Genomic DNA, 20,654 nt, shown 5'->3' with positions numbered 1-20,654 from the left:
ACTGTCCTCTTTCACCTATTCAGGTCATCATTCATCTGATCATTAAGAACACTCGTTATTATTGTGATAGCCTCAGGAACGATGAATTATATAAGCATATTTGTTTCAATAATACATGACTCCAAACACATTTGAAATGTAAATTCTCTTGACTGCTTGTTTAGCTTTTGTTTTACTCTTCCCCTGTCACACTAAGAACTGCCAATTCTCTATTAAAATGTAATTCTTATGTCACTGATTTATTCATACTTTTTTCCATCCCCTTGAAACACATATGTTAATTAAGCACAGATCACGTAGCAGGCATTGTGTTAGCACCATAGAATCCTAAATGAACAGGACCTGTTTTTTCACTCACGGGAGATACAGTTAGTAGAGGAGCCAGATAAAGAGACAATTGAATAGAGCAGGATCAGGAATATCATAGAGTTTTAAAGCATAGAAGGCTGCTACCAGGACTTCTGACTTTGACACAGACAGGAATGGAGCTGAGTTGTGAGTCAAGGTAAGGGAGGTGGAAAGGGTGTTTGGAGGAGAGGGCAGAGCCTGGATGGAGGCACAGAGGCCTGGAAGAACCTGGTGCATTTGGGGATCTGCATGTGGCACATCAGGAAATGACAGGACATGAGACCAGAGAAACAAAGAGGGCTGTGCTCATGAAGAAACTTGCATATCCCACTAGAGAACTGAAATGTATCTTGAAGAGACTCAATAAAAAGTTTAAACAATGGAGTGACATGATTCATTCACTCAAAAAATATTTATTAAACTCCTACTATGTGTCAGTCACTATTCTGAGATGCTGAGAATATAACTGTGAACAAAATAAGCAAGGATTGTGCTCTTGTGATGCTTGCATAGAGATGCAGTGAGAGAGGGAGTACAAGAAAAAGATAATAAATAAGTGAATAAGCATCATGAAAAAAAAAGCTAGGCAAGAGAGTGGAGAGCAATGGGGATGTGATTTTACATAAGGTGGACAGACGAAGAGATCAGCAAGTGTGAAGGCCCTGGGGTGAGGGTTTGAGCACAATAAAGGGGGCTGGTAGGTGTTGGAGAGGACAATGACAAGATCAGAGGTGGAAGGCACCCAGTCATCAAGGGGCTTATAGGTCAGGGCAAAGGAGATGAAAAGCCAGTGGAGAGTTTTGAGCAGAGGAGTGACAGGATCTGATTAACATCTGAAAGGGGGCACTCCGGCTATCCTGTGAATAGGCTGCAGGGAGGCACGTGGTGGAAGCAAGGAGAGGGGTTGCAACAAGGCTGTTCCCACTGATCCAGGTGAGAAGCGATTGTGGGTTAGTTAGATTAGGGTGGCCGCAGTGGAAATGGTGAGACTTCCTGGTGAGTTAGATGAGAAGTGTGAAAAACAGAGACATACAGGATGACTCACTGCTACATTTCCAGTTTGAACAACTGAAAAGATGGAGTTGCCATTTACTGAAATGGGGATTCTGGGAGGGAACAGGTTGGAAGTGGGACACAATCAAGTGTTGTCCTTGGTACATGTGACATTTTCAATGCAAATGAAGACATTAAGTAAAGAGCTGCAATATTTGGGTCCAGAATTGGGAGAGGCTGAGGCTAAAGATATAGATTAAGAGTCATCAGAGAGCAGATGATTTTTCAGACCATGAAGGTAGGTGAGATCACCCCTGAGGAAAGCACAGCTAATAAAGAGAAGAGGTCCAAAGCAGGTACCCCAGTCCCAAAGTCTAAGAGACTGGAAAGATGGAAGGAGACAGAAATGGAGCCTACATGCTGGTCAGCAAAGAAGAATGACCAACAGAAGAGTAGAGGAGACTCTGGGAAGAAAAACTGATTATGTCAGATGCTGGGATGAGTAAAAAAAAAAAAAGTGAGGACTAAAAAATGATCTTTGGATTTGGACTATGAAGGTTGTTGGTGATCCTGTGAAAAGCAGTTTTAGTAAAGTGCTGGAGATGAATCCAGACTGGAATGGACTCAAGAAAGAACAGAGGAGAAGACATATGCACAAGGTTTTTGAGAAGCATTGCTGTAATGAGGGAGAGAAAAAGGGTATGTAGCTTCAGGGAGAACTGGGAAATGGGAGAATTTTGTCTAAGAAGGGGAGATGGCAGGGCATGTTTGTATATTAATAGAAAGAATCCAGCAGAAAGGGAGAAGTCAGTGATGTGGAGAGAAAGTAGGTACACCTGCAGGAGCACTGTCTTTCTTTAAGTGAGGGGAGCTGGGCTTAGGGCAGTTTCTTCACTACAACACAGACAAGTATCTGATTCTGACCACGGAATATCCCGAAGAGCAAAGAGGTTAAAGAGTCAGAAAGGTCAGCTGGGTGTAGTGGCTCACACCTGTAATCCCAGCACTTTGGGAAGCTAAAGCAGGCAAATCACTTGAGCTCAGGAGTTCGAGATCAGCCTGGGCAACATAGTGAAACCCTGTCTCTACAAAAAATAAAAAAACTAGCTGGGGAGTATACACCTGTGGTTCTAGCTACTAGAAAGCTGAGATGGGATGATTACTGGAGCCTGTAAAGTCAAGGCTGCAGCGAGCTGAGATCCCAGCACTGCACTCCAGCCTGGACAACAGGGTGAGACCTTGTCTCCAAAACATAAATAAATTAATTAAAAAGAGCCAGAAAGGTGAGAGAGGTAGAACCCTGAGGATTAACTTAATAACAACTTGCATAGGAAAGCTGCAGGAGAAAAAGGAGTCCAGGATGACTCCTGGTCAAATCACTGGCCTAAGTCACACACTGGCTGCTTGAACTGGACACAAGCAAAAGCAAGAGCTTGAGAGATCACGAGAAGCCAGTATTCCTGAAGAGCACTCCAAAACCAGCTCTTACTTTTCCAGAAGCACTGGGGGTCGGGACATCATGGTGATCCTCCTCCAGTACCACACCATAATGATGAAGATGCTGGGCGTAAGGAAGGTCTTCATGGCAAACCACACCTTGGTGAAGCCTCCATTTTGGTGGATCCCCTAGGCAGAGACCAGTGATAATTTTGAAGGTGAATATTATCTTAGCATTTCCTTCTACTGGCAAATGCGTTTGTGGGAGAGGTAAGTGGAGACCTTGTCTGCAAAATGTTCATGATCAAGAGCTTTCACATTCATAGCATGCACTGCCCTCATACACCCTTGGCCTCTCCTCAGAGATAACAGAAATACATATTAAAAGAGCCCTGTGCTATGGACCTGAGACCAGAGAGATACAGAGGGCATCCTATTCACAGTAATGGCTTTCATGCTCTGGGGTCTGAAAGAAGAGCATGGGGCTTTGGGGCAGGGTCACTGTTTCCAAGAGGCTGAATTATCTTACCTTGGACTCATCCCACTGATTTTAAAATGCTAATGCCTAAAGGTACACTTTAGAGGTATGGATTAATAGGGCAGGTACAGATTAATAGGGCCTACAGGGTGTATGATATCTACCCAGCTACCACCCCTACAGTGTACCCCCCTAAAAAAGCCACATTTGAGGTAGAACCAGACATTTTAGGTAAAAAGCAGAGATATCCTCTATCTCTTAACACCTCTCTTGGCCATTTAATCCTCATTCGACCCTCACATCTTACTAATCTGGTCTACTAGGGCTACAAGAGCTTTTTCTCTATGCTAAGATAATGATTAAGTACATGATCAATTTTTTTTTTTTTGTAAGCTTTTCATTAGAAAGTTGCAGATATCCTAGATGGTCAATATGTGGAGATTGGTAAGTGTTAAGGTAAATCTATTCTATAAAATGCTAACCAATAATGTAAAGTATATTTATATTATATTCACCAATTTATATTATATATACCATTAAATAAGAAAGCAAGGAAAAAAGTCAGTTCAATATGATCCTACTTTTTGTAAGGGAATTACTACGTATAAAAAAAGCCTGGAAGGAGATATATCAAAACCTGAACAGTGACTATTTCTCTAAATAGTAGGACATTACAGGTAATTCTTACGCTTTTCTGTTTCTTTACCCAATTATTGTGAGACTTTGTTGAGACTGAAAAGAAAGGTCCTCCTTGCAGCAAGTTCTAACTTTTCCCCAATTAAACAAATAAGATAGAAAGAACCTAAACCACCCCATTCCCTTTAACAATTGTGCTTGCAAGGTGAAACACATAAAAAAGAAAATTTACTTTTATCTTGGTGTTATTCATTATGCAATCATGACTATATCATGATCTTATCATTATAATGATCTTAAGTGATCTTAAGCCCATTTAAAATCTTAAGTGGGCACAATAATTGCATTGTTTTCCATTTCTGTAATCTCTCACACAAATTAATTCACTTTATTATCTCAGTCATCATGAGTATGTTATTATTCCCATTTCTCAGATGAGACAGGTGAGGCATAGAGGTGCCATGAGTGAGATGGAGTTCCCCTCCAATACACATGCCAAGATCAATTACATTCACTTACCACCAACCGGATATCCTTTATCTCCCCAATTCCCACATTGATTTTCTTCTTCTCATTCACAGGCAGCCGGATGTTTAAAAGGTAAAACTTATGGGCCACCGACCCAATTTCCATGAAAGGAAGGACATCACATTCATAGTAACGGCCCTCATGCTCTGGGGTCTGGAAGAAGAGCAGAGGGTTTGAGGCAGGGTCACTATTTCCAATAGACTGGCTCTGAATTCTGTTACCCTGGACCCATAACACCAATTTTAAACAGCTAATGCTTAAAGGTACACCTTAGAGGTACAGAGCAACAAGGCATACTGGAGGCATGGTGTCCACCCAGCTATCCCAACCTAAAAACAAACAACAACAACAATAGCCATATTCAAGGTAGAACCAGAAATTTTAGGTAGAAAGCAGAGACACCTTCCTTCTATCTCCTAACACCATTCTCGACTGTTTCATCTTCATTAGAACCTCACATCTTACTAATCTTGTCTGCGAGGGCTACAACAATTTTTATCGGCAGTGTGTCGTCAGGGACCTCTAAGGCTCTGTGGAACAGTCAGCTTCTTAAACGTTCAGGTGGAAGCTCCTGCTGAATCATTACACTCTTTAAGGACGGCTAATTATTCTTCTGATTTTGGCCTGAGGGAGAAGCTAGAAGCAGCTGAAAATATCTTCTTTTTATTCACTTGCCAGGAAAAAAAAAGACACGAGGAGCCCTTGGTATTTAGGGAAGGTTGAAACAGAAGAAACAAAGGTAATAATAAGATTAGTGGCCAGAGATAACCACTCAGAATTTTCTGCCTCCAATGCTTCCTAATAGTCCAAGATAGCAGAAGGGAATGGATATTTTAATGAAATGAAGATTTAGCCCAGTGTCTAGTAAAGCCTCTTGGACTTCGTGCCAAACAATTTAAGAGATACTGCCCAGAGCACGGTGGAGAGAAATCGGACAGTAGGGACACAGCTATTTTTTGAAAACTAAATTCTGCTCCACCTCACCAGGACTCCCAGCTATGTGTACCTGCTGAGGGGTGGGGGCCAGGGGTAAATATGAGCAGGTAGAGGAATGAGCTTCAGCAGGCCAGGACTTTTCCCTGATACAGAAGATGAGAGTCTACCATCAATGTTGGGTTTCCACGTCAGCTTCAATGTTTACTTGGTACCTCCTGATCAAGTGATAGGGGAGATCTAATTTGTCGTCCCTAAGCCTGAATTCACAAGCCCTCCATAATTTGTCATAAATCTTCAGAGCAAAGATCCACTGAAGAAATGAGAAGAAAGAAGGTAACAAGGAGTCTATAGTCTAAGAGTGTGTAGGAAGGGGCTCTGGCCCTTCTGAGATCTTGGCTGGTGGGGAGGGTTCCTTACTGAACAGTCAGAGCTTAGAGTGCAGTAAACAGACCTTTGTACAGAGACAGAGACACACATGGCAAGGTGGAGGTGGGGAAGTGCTTTGAACTCCTCTTCCCCACATTACCAATTACCAATACCACGGCACACATTACCAATCAGTTGTCAACAGTTTTTATCCCTAAGGTGTGAGTGGCTCTTCTCAGACACACCAGTTGATTAGAGTTGGCATGGTTGATTTTTAAAAATTCTTCTGTAGAAAGAATGCTGCTTCTTTTTCAAACCTCAGCTGCAGGTCGGATGATTCTTCCTATACAGATCATCTTTTTCTCCCCTCCACTCCTTTCTCTCTTATACTTTCAAATCAGGGAGGATGGGGGCTTTGCAGGTACTACTGAAAATTCACTACAGGCTCTAATTCTCCCTCAGATTCAGTTGCAGTGAGGAGGCTGATTATCCTCTGTGGTAACAGCAAGAGGACATTTTCTGATTTGTTTCCAGTTAGGGCCTTATTTTATTTATGGAAATTGAGAATTTGAGGGGGGAAGGGAACAAAACCTACTTAGTCTAATACCATCTGGTGTGTGTCTCGCCCAGGGTCCCAAAAGTAGCAGAACTGGGAGAAGGACATGGGCCCTGCCCAAAGGCAGGCGTTGTGCTGTGATAAAGACTTGAACTCCAGGCCAGGAAGCTCTGATTCTAGTCCTGACCATGTTCCTTGCTGGGTACCTTGGGTCACCCTGCCTCATTTGGCCTCAGTTTCTTCCTAAGTAAAGTGAGAAAGGTAAGAAAGATGATCTCCAGGGTCACCTCTAATCCCCCATGATGGGTCTCTGGGTGTCCCACACTTCCCTGTCACTACAGAGTGAGTAACATGGCCACTCATGACACAAATTTACCTAAGTTCAAATGAAAAGAGACACATTGGCATCTGGGACACTGGCTCAACCTTCCTGTCTCAGAGACAAATTCGTTGTATCCTGGTAGAGACTTTTCTTCAAGCACTAAAGTATTTAGGGCATTTAAGAAGGAAGATTCCTCTCTGTCTCCTTCCTTTCCCCCACCCCCAGTTCTCCCCCAACTCCAGCATGAGACTGGCTAATTAGGACAAATTACAGCAGGTGGCAACTTGACTTTTTTTTTTTTTCAACTTCACAATCCACCAGGGACTGAAAAGCTTTAAAGCAATTTCTCATTTAATCTTGAGACTCAAGACTAAATTTCACTGCAATCAAAAAGCAGAGACTTGATGATTCATTTCCTTCGCACCTTTCAAGGTTTAATATCTTTCTTGCAAGGGATCAACACATCCTAAAGATAATTAAGCAACCGTCATTAAGAAGCAGTTGCAGGCAAACACCCTTCCCCCTCACACTACTCAGTGCCCTCCATGTGTATAAATAAGAGAAATGACTTTTCCCTTTTCTAAGGATACAATTCTGCATCCAAAAGCCATCTAGCTTAGATGTTCAACCAGTGTTTCAAAGATACAGTCAACTTGCAGAGACAGCTAGAAAGATTTTTAATTAATTTTCTCCGTTGCACGCAAAGATCTGAAAATGTTAGCTATTCCTCCCTCCTGCTTCCTCCAGTTTCTGTCACTCTTTTCTACCTACAAATGGCTTTCTCTGGAGGACAGCCCTATGGAAATTGAGATATGAAATCCCCCATGATGGGTCTCTGGGTGTCCCACACTTCCCTGTCACTATGGAGTGAGTAACATGGCCACCCATGACACAAATTTACCTAAGTTCAAATGAAAAGAGACACATTGGCATCTGGGACACTGGCTCAACCTTCCTGTCTCGGAGACAAATTCGTTGTATCCTGGTAGAGACTTTTCTTCAAGTACTAAAGTCCTGCCTCTGCCAGTATTTAGGCCATTTAAGAAGAAAGATTCCTCTCTCTTTCCTTCCTTTCCCCCACCCCCAGTTTAGCATTCAGCAGAGGGTCTAGGGCAGTGGCTCTCAAACTTCATTGAGTTTAAGGTAATAAACTGAAGGACTGTTAAAACATAGATTCCTTGCTCCTACCCCCTGAGACATTGACTTAATAGGTTTTGGGTGTGCCCTGGGAATCTGCCTTTCCTAAAACCTCTCAGGTGATGCTGCCACTGTTGGTCCTCAGAACACACTTACCGTAGCTTTGTTCTAGGAAGCCTGGGGGAGTGGAGACACCCCTAGTGCTTCAGAAAACACTGCAACAGGTCCTTAGGTTTGCCCATGGAGGGCCTTAGTTTATACGTTTTCTCCTAGTGGCCCATCTGGTTAATATCCACTTTGACTCTCAAATATGTCCCAGACAAGCTGTTAAAGTATAAGTTCATCCTGCCTACGTTCATTGTATCATCTAGTCCAGGGGTGTCCAATCTTTTGGTTTCCCTGGGCCACACTGGAAGGAGGAGAATTGTCCTGAGCCACACATAAAATACACTAACAATAGCTGATGAGCTAAAAACAAAATCAAAAAAAGATCTTATAATGTTTTAAGAAAGTTAATGAATTTGCACTGGGCCACATTCAAAGCCGTCCTGGGCTACCTGCGGTCCACAGGCAGCGGGTTGGACAAGCTTGATCTAGCCCTTAAAAAGACTCCCAAGGTAGGTAACTCTTATCTCATCTCACAGAAGAAAAACTGAAGCTCAGACAGATTATGTAAGCTTACCTGAGGTCACACCATCAGCGATAAAACCACCCAATCTTTCTCCTCTTTAGGAAAAAAATGGCTAAAGCTGGGGCAAGGTACTCAAGAGTCTTCAACCCCATGGTTTTACTATTTCACAGGAAATCTTAACAGTAATAGGCAAAAGCAAAGTTAGGAAAGACCCATGGTAGGAGAGAAGAGGAAAGAAAATGCTCCACAGAACAGGTATTACCAAAGCTGTCCTCATGCGAAGAAGGGACACACCTAGGAAAAGTAAACAAATCTTTCCACATACCTGAGAACCAGATAAAAACTCTGTTGGCTTAGACAGCAAGGGGTCATACCTTGGGAGATGTGAAGGTGCATTTGAGTTTCCGTGGTACTCTCTCATGGGCCATTTCTGTCCACTCAGCAAAGGCATCATCACGGTAAGCCAGGGAAACGTCCATGGAGACTTCTGCATTTTCTCCTGCAAGAGAAAGGATGCACGTTTCAGAAATGGCTTTTGGAAGATATTTTAGAAACAGCTCAAAAAATTCTTATAGGCTTTGCTATGGAAATCAGCAAGACAAAAGAGAAATATTAATTTCTATCAAACTCCAAACCTGAAGACTTAGAAGTCATAGGATGAAAGTCTAAGCCAAATGCTGGGTGGCCTCTCATGTCCACTCTGCCAGAGTCAAGAGCCTCCATTTAAACTCTTCCAGAGACAGGGGCCTCACTCCCTCTGAGGAAGCACAAATAGTCAGACCTCATCCTCCCGTAACTTGTACCACAGGTCCTAGGTCTGCCTGTAGAAGCCACATGGAAGGTGAGGTCCTTCCTTCTTCCATAAAAAGTGCCTTATGTTCTTGAAAACCATACCAGATCTGCCTGCATTTTCTTTCCTCTCTGACAAACATGACCAAGTTTTTCAACCACCCCTCAGACATGTCCCTCTGGGGCTCTTCTCTGGTCACATTCTGTCTGAAAACATCCTTCTCAAACTTATTCCCAAAAGTTCTCAAATATAGGATCTGCTACTTCTCCAAGAGTCAAGATCCCTTCATATTGTGGATGAAGTTAACATAAAAGGCAAAGTATTTTTCCAAAATTAAAGACTTATACACAGATAGGAATATAATAATACATAATTGCACAAATGAATGTTCACACATACTTCCATAACAGTAGGACTGGACCACAAATGAGTTAAACTCACCACAGAACTCATTAAGGAGATGAGATTAATAAAACATTGCACCTATTAATTTTGTCTGTTTTATACTATGATGAGCAAGTTCAAGAGCAGAGAAGTCTTTTTTTTTTTTTTTGTATAAAGGTTTAATTCTATTTAAAAAGAAGATTCATTAAATCAACTTCAAGTTCTTAACTCATGGGACTATTTTGCCACACTTCTTGGTAAATATCATTTTGTTAGGCAAAACAGTTTCAAGGTTCACTTCCCTCCCTTGAACCAGGTCCAGGTCATTTTGCTTTGGGGTAAATTAAAATCAGAACTCTACAAGTTGAGCAACTTTGTTTTTTTTTTAATTGATTTAGCTCTAACCCACCATTACATCTTAAGGATGGCATGACTTGATAATGATGGACTTGTGTGAAGTTTTGATTTTTCAATTAAACTTTGTATCACATGGAGTAATTGTCAGCGTTCTTGAGTCTGGTTATGGAATAGGCAGATAGAATCCTATCAGTAACAAGAGTTGGAAATTGGATAATTGACAATGCAGTTGCCTTAAACATCTCAAGTAGAGAACTTTCACATTAGTGAGATGTACCTGAATTTTGGAACTTAACAAATTTTAATTACTTTTTATTGAAAACTGTACTGAACACTAAATGTCCACCTTTACAATAAACAAATACAGTAATGGTAACTCACACTAAAACAAAACATACTTCTGATAGCCATTATTTTTCTGTTTGGGACAACTTTAAAGTTTTCCTTTGTCCCAAAAACAGGAATGCACCTATACAAAGCTCAAAATAGGCCATCTTTTTAAACAAAAAGGCAATGAGTCACTATGAATAGAACATGTAACTATTTTGATACAAATCTGATAGGATTTGTTAAAATTAGTCACATCTAATACATCTGAAGTGTTGTTGTATAAAATATCACGTGAAGAAAAGAAGACTTTATCAATGTCTAAAAAAGTGGGTTTTGTTCATAGACAATCTGACAAGTTACCATAAAAAGTGTTTCCTGAGACATAAGGAAATGCAACATTATTCTTCTTGAACCCTTTTAGCTCAAGACTTTCCACTCAATAGCAGAGGATCTGAAACTGAGAAAATATATTTGAGTACAAACAGCTTGTGAAACTTAATACTTTTTTTTTTTTTCATCATCAGAGGGTTTTACTGAACTTACAACCAACCTGCCCACTCAGTAGGCAGTTTAGATGTGAGAGACGCTTCTCTGTACAGGAGCCTGTACTGTCTTCAATCCTATGCGTGCAGGTATCTATCACAGGCAAACAGTTTTTTCCCCATTTTGTAGTAATGTGATTTTCCTATTAGCAAAAAGAGGTCACCAGTCCCTGTAGACTTAAGGGACTCATCACAGAATGGGGATTTCCTCTTAATATTTTTTATTTTGTTGTTTGAACTCTTGATGCAACATTGTACAGCGGGGTGTTCAGGACCTGCTGTGCCCAAGGGACTGATAAAGGAAAAAGCTCTATTTATTCTTTGTGATTTGATGCACAGATGAAAAACTTAACACACAATAACAGAAGTTGGTCGTTAATAAATCACATCCTAGTCTTTTAGCACTTCCGTAAGCAGACAGCATCTTCAGTTTGTAGCTCTTGTAGTTTTAACACCGCAACATCAATGATGTATATGTCCAAAATCAGTTACAAAGACCGTAAGATTCTTTCTCTCTTAGTTCATCTATTTTTCACTGTCTCTTGGTCCCAAGTGTATCTGAATGATTACCTTCTGGCATTCTCTGCTATTGCTCGTTGGGGTGCTCTCGATTGTCCCCGTGTTTTGTGGGCTGGTTGGGAGAGAGCGCTTGGGAAGGATGTGCCACTGTCAGGAGGTTGTGAGTCACTGGGATGCCTCCAGGGATGATCCCTTCCATGGCTGCAGGAAGTCCTCCTGGAGCCACGCCCACAATGCCTGGAGGATATCTGTATGTGGCACCATCGAGTTCAGGATGAATTGCTTGCTGGTCTATTACTGACCAAGGCGCTATGTGACAAAGAATTCATTGTTCAGTTTCTTAAGCTTTCTGGGATGCGACCTGTGACGGCTCAACGGATCTCTGTGGCAGCTGCCTCCCTCATCTCCAGTGACGCCTGCTCGCTGTACCAGGCAGTGTGAGGAGTGCAGAGGGGATTTGGTGCATCTTTCAACGGACCCTGAGCAAAGCTAAAGGGCTCCGACTCATGCACGTTGAGGGCTGCCTCTTGTATCCTGCCCTCCTTGCGGGTTTGTGCTAAGGCTTTCTCGTCCACCAGGTCACCACGGGCTGCATTCACAAGGAATGCTCCCTGCCTCATCTGCTTTATGGTAAAGTCATTGATGAGGTGGTGGTTATGTTCGTTTAGATTGCAATGCAAGGAGACCCAGTCACTCTGATACAGCAAATCCTGTAGGGTGTAGACCCTTTGCACGCCCAGGGACTGCTGGATCCCATCCTGCAAGTACAGGTCATAAAATACGACGCTGAATCCAAAGGCCTTGGCTCGAACTGCAACCACCTTCCCAGTGCAACCAAAGCCAATGAGGCCCAGCGTCTCCCCACGGATGCCGGCCGCTCCTGAGGCCACCTCGTGGATCTTCTCCATGCTCTGAACCTGCGTGCCTTCCTGCAGTGCCTGGTACAGCCACGTGTTCCTCCGGTACAGATTGAGGATACAGCAGATGGTAAAGTCCGCTGTCTTCCACAGCTGCAGACGGGTTGTTACACACAGCAATTCCGAGCTCGCCGGCAGCCTTGATGTCCACGTTGTCATAGCCACTGCCTATCCGCAGGATCACTCTCAGAGCCTTGAACTTTCCCAGGTCCTCCCTGGTGAGGGTGATGGTGTGGTACATCTTGACACCTACGGCTTCATTTAGAACCTTCTCGTGGATTTCCTGCGTGGACTGCACATGCTTCAGGATGGGCATCTCCACAGTGCAGTCGCGGCCATCCAGCAGTGCCACCAGGGGGCGGGGGTGCAGGGGGTCCTTCATGATCTGGGGGCGGATACCTTCACAAATTCTGTCCAATCGCTGTCTCTTGACTTTGTGCTTATCCACAAGGGACCATTCTTTATGGAACCTTGCAACTCTCAGATCAAAAAAAAGCAGTTTTTTGCTTTTTGCAAAGCAGTCCTCTAAGAACTTAGGGGAACTCGCAGGAGTCTGCATGCATGACGCCACTATGAACCCAATATAAATTTGTCCACAAACTCTAGTTCACACGATGGGCTGTCTGTCTTTTTAAGAGAATAGTTTCATTGGTTCGAAACCATTTAAGGTGATGAAACCCTCCTCCTGGACGGTCGGCGTCCAACGCGAAAGGCGCCCACCCTGGAGGCGGCGGCGGCTCCCACCCCTCCCATTCCACCCGGGGCGGCGGCTGTGCGGACCCCGCTCAGCGCAGCACGGCTCCCGGTTCGGTCCCTCGCTACTCGGGTCGCCGCTGGCTCCTCTGGGCTGCTCCTGAGCCACCTTAAAATGACACACGCACACAGGGACACACGCACAAAAACTTAATCTCTCCAGTTCCCCGTTCCTCCTCCTCCCGCCCTCCGCACCCTCCTTCCGCTCCCCTCCCCCCGCCCCACTCTACTCCTCCAGAGAAGTCTTAATGAGGGAAAAAAAAAAAAAAAGCACAAATCACATTTCCAGAATGACTGGAGATCCATCCACCACTAGGGTTATGAAAATGGGCACAATTTTAGGCTCTGGCTATTCAGCCTTGAAGAAGTCTCAGTATCCAAGCACGTGAGTTTGCTCATCTAAGTAATACCTACCCCCTCCAGGGCTGCAACAAGGATTGAGTCAAGTTAGTGAAAGCACTGCATGCTGCCTAGTATGCAGTAGGTGCTTAATAAAAGTTTACTAAGCCTGAACACATACAAGTCACAAGGGAAACAGATAGGAATAACTGCCCTCTGAAAAGCAGGGCTTTTCTATCCACTGGTCTACAGTGGCTTAAAGCTGACATGGCAGCATGGCAGATCCCTGGTTCTCAGAAGAAATCTAGGAAAAGGAAGAGATGATCTATGGAAGAAGGAATTTGAGGCCATTCTGATATAGAGGAACCCTCGATGAACATCAGTACCCACTATTCCATTATTCCCATTTTTATCCTCAGTTAAACATGGTGAATTGGCCACTGTGTTTTCCTCCTGAAATTCCACAAAATAAAGACAAAGACAGTAAAAAGAAAAGCAAAAGATATTAAATCACAAGGGGAAAAAACTAACTGTAGACACATGAGCAGACTAGAGATTTCAATTTTTTTTATTTTTTTTATAGACAGAGTTTTGCTCTTGTTACCCAGGCTGGAGTGCAATGGCATGATCTCGGCTCACCGCAACCTCTGCCTCCCAGGTTCAAGCAATCCTCCTGACTCAGTCTCCCCAGTAGCTGGGATAACAGGCGTGCACCACTATGCCTGTCTAATTTTGTATTTTTAGCAGAGTCAGGGTTTCTCCATGTTGGTCAGGCTGGTCTTGAACTCCTGACCTTGGGTGATCCGCCTGCCTCAGCCTCCCAAAGTGTTGGGATTATAGGCGTGAGCCATTGTGCCTGGCCTCAAAATTTTTTAAAAAGATAAAAAATACATGAAGTAGAGTTTCCTGGCAGCCACAGCCTACACTCCTATAGAGGAGATATTCTAGAAAAGTGAGCCAATATGTCTGCAGGAACGTGAAGCCACTCAGAATTTGAAAGCACCAGGGGTTGCACAAGGTAGAACAAAGCATGGCACTGACAATGAGGTGACTGGTCAAAGTCTGCACACAAAACGGCTGGACCTCAGTTCCCCCACATCTTCCCATCTCTGCATAATCCAAGGAGAGACTTTGGACTTGAGGACACCAGGGGAATACATAGACCCAGGGCTGGAGGTAGAGAAGAGCAAGGGTCTATAGAAAAAATTGTGCCACTCCCAGGTTGGCAGAAACCATGCTCAGAGTTGGTATCTCCCCTTGGTCAGGGACCAAGCTGGCTACAACTTCTCCCCACTTAGTAGCCTCAGTGGTCAACAGAAAGAATCTGTCAGAGCTCCCATGGGGTCAAATCTTAGGCAATAAAGTACATCATAGTTCTAACGCTGGAAGTAGGAATTGGGACTTTCAACTGTATTGAAAAGGGTGCTTGGAGAAACACAAGAGTATAAATATGAAAAGCTGTAAAAAATGTTATCAGCTCACACACAGGTTAAAAATAACTCACAGGTTGTTCTCCTTGGAGCCGCAGGGTTCAGAGCAACACTGGCCTTAGACCCAGGCAAGAGGGGTCTTTGAAGTTTGTGCCCCATATTTTTAAGGGGTCCCACTCTGTCAACTGTTCCTTTCTTTATAGGACAAGAAACTCCCAAGTGAAGGAGATATGTATACCCAGAGTCTACAGACTCCCTCACTTCTAGACCATGCTCTGAGATGTCAGACCCCAGAACATTCTGCCTAGACAGCTCTGAACTCTTATCTTACTTCCAAGGTCTGTGTGGCCTCTTTCCAGGTCTGGCTTCCCAAGAAGAACTAGACAATCACTTGTGTACTCTTTCTTGGATGGTCGGGTGGGTGGGAGTGAAAAGGCTGCTATTTGTTGGAAGATATGAACAGAGCTTGAACTTGGAGATTAGGGTGTCCATGTACAAGCATGCAAGGCCCCTCTCTTTATGGGATGGAGCCAGAGGTGGGGAGAAAAGGGGTGTAGCGGCCCACGCTTCCTGGTCAGTCACATTTTGGCACAGAATTCCAAGTCATCCCTGAATCCTCAATTCAAACCTGGCCATCCGGTTCATTATGCAGGTAACTCATCATCAGAGGATGCAACATACTTGGTTTAACAGTTTGCTGGCCTGGTTTATCACTTCTAAATATTTAGAAACATGATAGGCATGTCTTCATTCATACTGTTTCCCCGAGCCAGACAAATGTTTGGGGTGGGCCTGGTTCAGAGCGGTGCCTCAGAGAGACAAGGCTAGATAGGATTGCTTCCTTGCCTGGTCCCAGCTTCAAAAGTTATTCTAATCTGTTGAGGATCCTCAACGGAAAAACTATTTTAAAATATGCGGTTTAAAACAAAAATTGCACACAGTATTTTAATGTACAATTACTCCATATTAAGCTCCCGTGGTTTCTGTGCTTTAAATTACCTCATTTAATGTTCTCAACAATTCCACGAAGTGGACATGAATATTTTCTTTTAATTAATGAGTAAAGTGATGCCCTCAGATCTTAAGGAACTTGTATAAAGTCATCGGAATTGCCTTAAAATAAAATTACTTTTTTTTGTATTGCTTAAAGAAAACTGGCTAACTTGTGATAAAAGAAGCCCCTCAAAGCAGTCACACAATATGAATATGTTAAGTCTTTAATAAGAGCAACAGCTCTCCTTCATCAGAGACTAACATGCAACAGCCTTCTTCAGGCCTCACATCCATCCTGGGAAGAAGACGTTATATAAATTGCCCAAGAATATATGGCTAGTATACAGCAGAGCTTCAGTCTGGATCACATGAGGGTCCCACTGCACTCTACTACCTTTGTTGGTGAAAACAAACAAACACAGTAGAATTCAAAAGAAACTAACAAGCATACTTGGTCAAAGAGCCACTCAACACAAACTAAACACCTTTCCAGCTTTCTGCAGGAGAGAAACAGGGAGTGTTCCTGGGAGGCTACAAGTATGGCTCATAAGAATGTCTGGAATTCACTAATCTAAGCTTTCTAAAGCCATTTGTTATTGGTTGTTAAAATTATAGCATGTTCTGCCGTCTCCTCACGTTATCATCTCCTTACTTCCTGTGCAATATGAAGCAGAGGTGTTATTCCTGTTTATGAGGTGAAGATGCCAAAACTCAGAAAGCCCTATCCTAGAAATACCAGATGCAGGACCCTACAGCTTCATAGCCTGTAGTCTCATAGCATTCTGCCATCTTTTATGATGTACATAAAAAATAGAAACCACAGGGAGAATGGCCCGTTCAAGTGACCTTTACTAGATGGTGATATCACTCCCCACCCCCAGACGGCTAGCACACATGAAGTAGCACAGGTCAATCTTAGCAGACCTGGTTCCTTACCTGGTAGGATAGGACTTAATGCCTAGAATTTCATGATTATTACACTAGTTACCGCATGAAAAATGCTTAAGACAGAGCAGAAAGCATGAAGGGTAAGGTATGTTGTTGACATTTTATTAGAGAAGTGAAACTCTTATACTTCTCCTTAATTCAAAATAATTACCAGGTTTCAGGAACATGGAGCTTCCCACTATGAATCCCTAATCCAAACCTAGATCACAAAACCCAGAAACAGGAAAGCACTAGACAGAGGAACACAGTAAAATTGCAAAGCTGGTTACCTGAATTGTTTTCTCTTCTGCCTCCAATGGACTTGGAAATAAAGTTCAGCATTAATGACGATGTTGCATTTAATAAAACATTGGTTTCATGACTCCTGGGATACTGCGTGGGCAATACTTCCCCTCCACCCTCCCGAGATAATGAAGGCGAAGAATCCAATTTGAACTCCCTGGGAGAATGGCAGGAAGGCTAAGCAACATTTGGCACTGGAGAACCTTCCCTATAAAACAAGGACACTGGTTATACCAGTTTCATGGGGGTACAGTTGTAAGGTATCAGCATAGGGCATTTACAGATTTGAAATCCATGGTTTTCCATACCTATACTATACGAGCAGCTTTGGTATAGATGCCCATAGGTCCTATGGGCTAGCCAAGCTTCACATTTCTCAAATAGCTTTGGAGACATATTTTGGCTAGGTGGAGAATTCATTCAGAGGAGGAAGGGAAGCGTGGAAAGACACTGTCGTTTGTTACACTTACTATTTCCATCCTGTGATGGGGGCAGTCTCCCCTATGCTCCAGGGTTCCATAGGAGCAGACCTAGACTGCAAAGTGTGGCTATAGACGGAAAGATCCATGCCTTTCTATATTGGGAAGCATCAACTAATTGTATGCTTACAAAGTCTCTCTATACCAGTGATACTGCCCTGCCCTGCTTGAGAAAAGCAAAACCAATCAGTTTTCCTGCAGGGAAGTGGAAAGTCAGAGAGGAAAGCAAGTCCCTTCTATAAGCCAGAAATGGTGGGAGGCGCTGGAAATCACTAGGAAAGAGGTCTAGTATCCCCAAGAAATCTAGGGCAGCTGCTTAATGTAAGAATGGTCCCTGGGGTGGGAATGCGGGGAGAAGGAGAAGCAATGAAAGGCCACTAGAACCTTCATTGAGGAAGACATCAGAATGCTTCTCACCTATGCTCTACACCTTCTATATCTGAAACAGGTATTTACCAGCCAGGATAGTACAAAGTGTATAAATTGGGCACCAAATGGATATGATTTTGAATTCTTCTTTTATGACTTCCCACCTGAACAACCTTAAATAAGTCTCAGTTTTCACCTTTGCAGTATGGAAACAGTGGGAACTACTCCCTAAGGCTGCTGGCCAATACCAGTTCCCTCTCCATCTAGTCCCAGGGTGGCTGGGTTATATTGTTGACCTATTAACTGGAATAAAAGGGGAAAAAGGAGAGGACAAGATATATTAGAGGAAATCAAGAATGATTTTATGGTTGTCAAAAGCTTTTAAAGTTCCTAGAGACACTTTGACTTTCCTGGGCCTTTGCCCTGGGAAAAAAAATTAAAGAGGTTTCAAAGCTCGTGTGCATTCCCACATTACATAGGGGAGCTGCCAGTCACCAGAGTTTGTTTGGGTAACCTCAGAAAGAGGCCACAGAGACGAATCTCCTCCCAGCCTCTGGCAGACATATAATCTGGGGTTATTTATGCCAGCATTCCTTCCCCAATAAAAAACTCTCTGACCCGGCTTGAATTTTTCTTGATGCTTTCAATTAAGGAAATAACAAAACCAACCCTGTCCTATACACGGTTAGGTCTGGCAAAAATGGACTCAGCTAATTATAAATTTGGCCCTAGCTGTTTTCTTAAGATGCCCTACAGGCCTGGGTGTGAGTGGTTATAAAAATGAATGAGTACAATTATTTTGCAAACCAGCCTAACAGTTTAGATCACATTGCTTCTCTTGTCTTTCATCATCAAATCAAGCATTTGAATTGCTGAGAATTATCTGCCACATGTAAGAAAACATATTTCTAAGCATTGCAAAACTGGTTCCTTGCTGTATTCCAATGCATTATCCTCTGGTTGAAGTCACATATCTGTCTATGGAACATGATGAGGACAAGGGAGAACGGTGCTCACATTAGGTTCCCTTCAAAGTGACATGCAGTTAGAAAACATCCACTTACCCTGATTGCAGCCAAGGCTACTAGTGCTTAAAGGCTATATCACTGAAAAAGTAAGTGGAGACATCCATTTTTTTTAAATAAATGAATCTGAAGTACCACAGAATATAGAAAAAACCATATCTATTGTTGTTCACCAGGTCGGAGAGTGGCTCTTTCCTCATCTAACTCAACACATTCACCCTGAAGGATTTCATCTGCTCCTGGGATGCACGTCACGCCCTCCAGTCCAGATTTCCCTCTTGAGATTTGAATTTGCATGGTCACTTTTTACCAGTCTATCCTCCTCTTTCATGGGTTAGAAATCCAAACCGTCAAATTTGGTCAACTCTACTAGGTGTCTTTCAGATTTAGCCTTCTCTCTCTCCTCACTGATACTCTGCTTGTTCAGGCCATTATCTCCAGCCTCCATGACTAAAACACCTGCCCTGTTCCTATTTTTCACACTTCCTGCTAGAGAAATGATTTCTAAAACACTTTCAATGCCTGTATATTGTCTTCAGTATGATGTCAAAACTCCTTAAATGGCATCATTGGTTAAGATGTTATATACCAGCCTAGGTTCTAGTTCTATGAATGTTCACTACCCCTTCTACCTAGGTTGGCCACTTCCTATACAGCCCCTCTCCCCTCAGCCTTGGAAGATGAGTAAGAGCTCAGCTTTGGAGACAGACAGCCTGGGATCACAGCCCACCTTAGCTATTTGGTGCCTATGCAATGTTGGGAGTCACTAAATGTCTCTATCTGTAAGATGAGAATCATGGTCATCGTAATGCCCTTCTCCTATGACTGTGAGGAGTAAATGAGGTCATGTGTGCCAAGCACTCAGCACGGGCCTGGCATATAGTAAGCACTCAGTCAGTGCTGGCTATTTTATTTATTTATTTATTTATTTATTTATTTATTTTTTGAGACGGAGTTTCACTCTTGTTGCCCAGGCTGGAGGGCAATGGTGCGATCTCCGCTCACTGCAGCCTCTGCCTCCTGGGTTCAAGTGATTCTCCTGCCTCAGCCTCCTGAGTAGCTGGGATTACAAGCATGGGCCACACCATGCCTTTCTAAATTTTTTGTATTTTTAGTAGAGATGGGGTTTCTCCATGTTGGTCAGGCTGGTCTTGAACTCCCAACCTCAGGTGATCCACCTGCCTCAGCCTCCCAAAGTGTTGGGATTACAGGCGTGAGCCACCGTGCCTGGCCGCTGGCTGCTATTTCAAGGCTGTTACTCAAGGTTATCTACACCTGCTGTACTCAGGGCCCCCAAAATCACACCAAATTTTAAAGAGATGCCTCCTTTGAGAGGGTGAATTACAAAAGGTTTCTTTATCTGGGCCACAGACAGTGCTTTGCATCCCCACTTGTGCCAGACTCCTACTCATCTTCTGGAATTCCCCCCAGATTTACTCTTGCCTTCTTTTACTCACCCAAACTCAATATAGCACCCCTCCTCTTGCTCCCCACAGCACCCTGTTCACCCAGCAATATGACACTTATTCTCCACGGTGCTTCTCCTGACTAGTTATCCCCATCTCTCTCCCTACCCACCTCCTACTTAGGCTGGGTTCCTAAAAGCCAGGGACTGCCTCAGTCGTGTTCACAGTTTTTAGCACTCATGTCTTTGCACAATAGATATTCATTAAATATTTACCAAATTAATGATTGTCACCCTTCTTTCTCCAAATAACTCTTACAAACCTAAATTTCCTGTCACTCTACCAACAAACAAGTGGTTTGCTCTATTTTGGTGACATTCACACTTTCTTTCCCCATCACCTGCCTTTTTACTCCTGCTCCCC

At 43.2% G+C, this 20,654-nt stretch overlaps 1 protein-coding gene and 1 pseudogene across 2 annotated transcripts in view; both read right to left on the bottom strand.

The window, feature by feature from the left end:
- WLS (Wnt ligand secretion mediator) overlaps positions 1-20,654 on the bottom strand; it is a 134,806-nt gene that overhangs the window by 52,663 nt on the left and 61,489 nt on the right. For both annotated transcript variants that reach the window (XM_038001483.2, XM_007978340.3), the window contains exons 3-5: positions 8,743-8,867; positions 4,412-4,573; positions 2,831-2,967 (exon numbers count right to left, since the gene is read on the bottom strand). In XM_038001483.2, coding sequence (XP_037857411.1) covers positions 2,831-2,967; positions 4,412-4,573; positions 8,743-8,867 — 424 coding nt within the window. The remainder of the gene's footprint in view (positions 1-2,830; positions 2,968-4,411; positions 4,574-8,742; positions 8,868-20,654) is intronic.
- LOC103224644 (C-terminal-binding protein 2 pseudogene) lies at positions 10,178-13,087 on the bottom strand (annotated as a pseudogene).

Source organism: Chlorocebus sabaeus, chromosome 20 (assembly GCF_047675955.1).
Source record: "Chlorocebus sabaeus isolate Y175 chromosome 20, mChlSab1.0.hap1, whole genome shotgun sequence".
NCBI classification, from domain to species: Eukaryota; Metazoa; Chordata; class Mammalia; order Primates; family Cercopithecidae; genus Chlorocebus; species Chlorocebus sabaeus.
The sequence above is the reverse complement of the archived record's forward strand: the minus strand, read 5'-3'. Positions and strand labels throughout refer to the sequence as shown.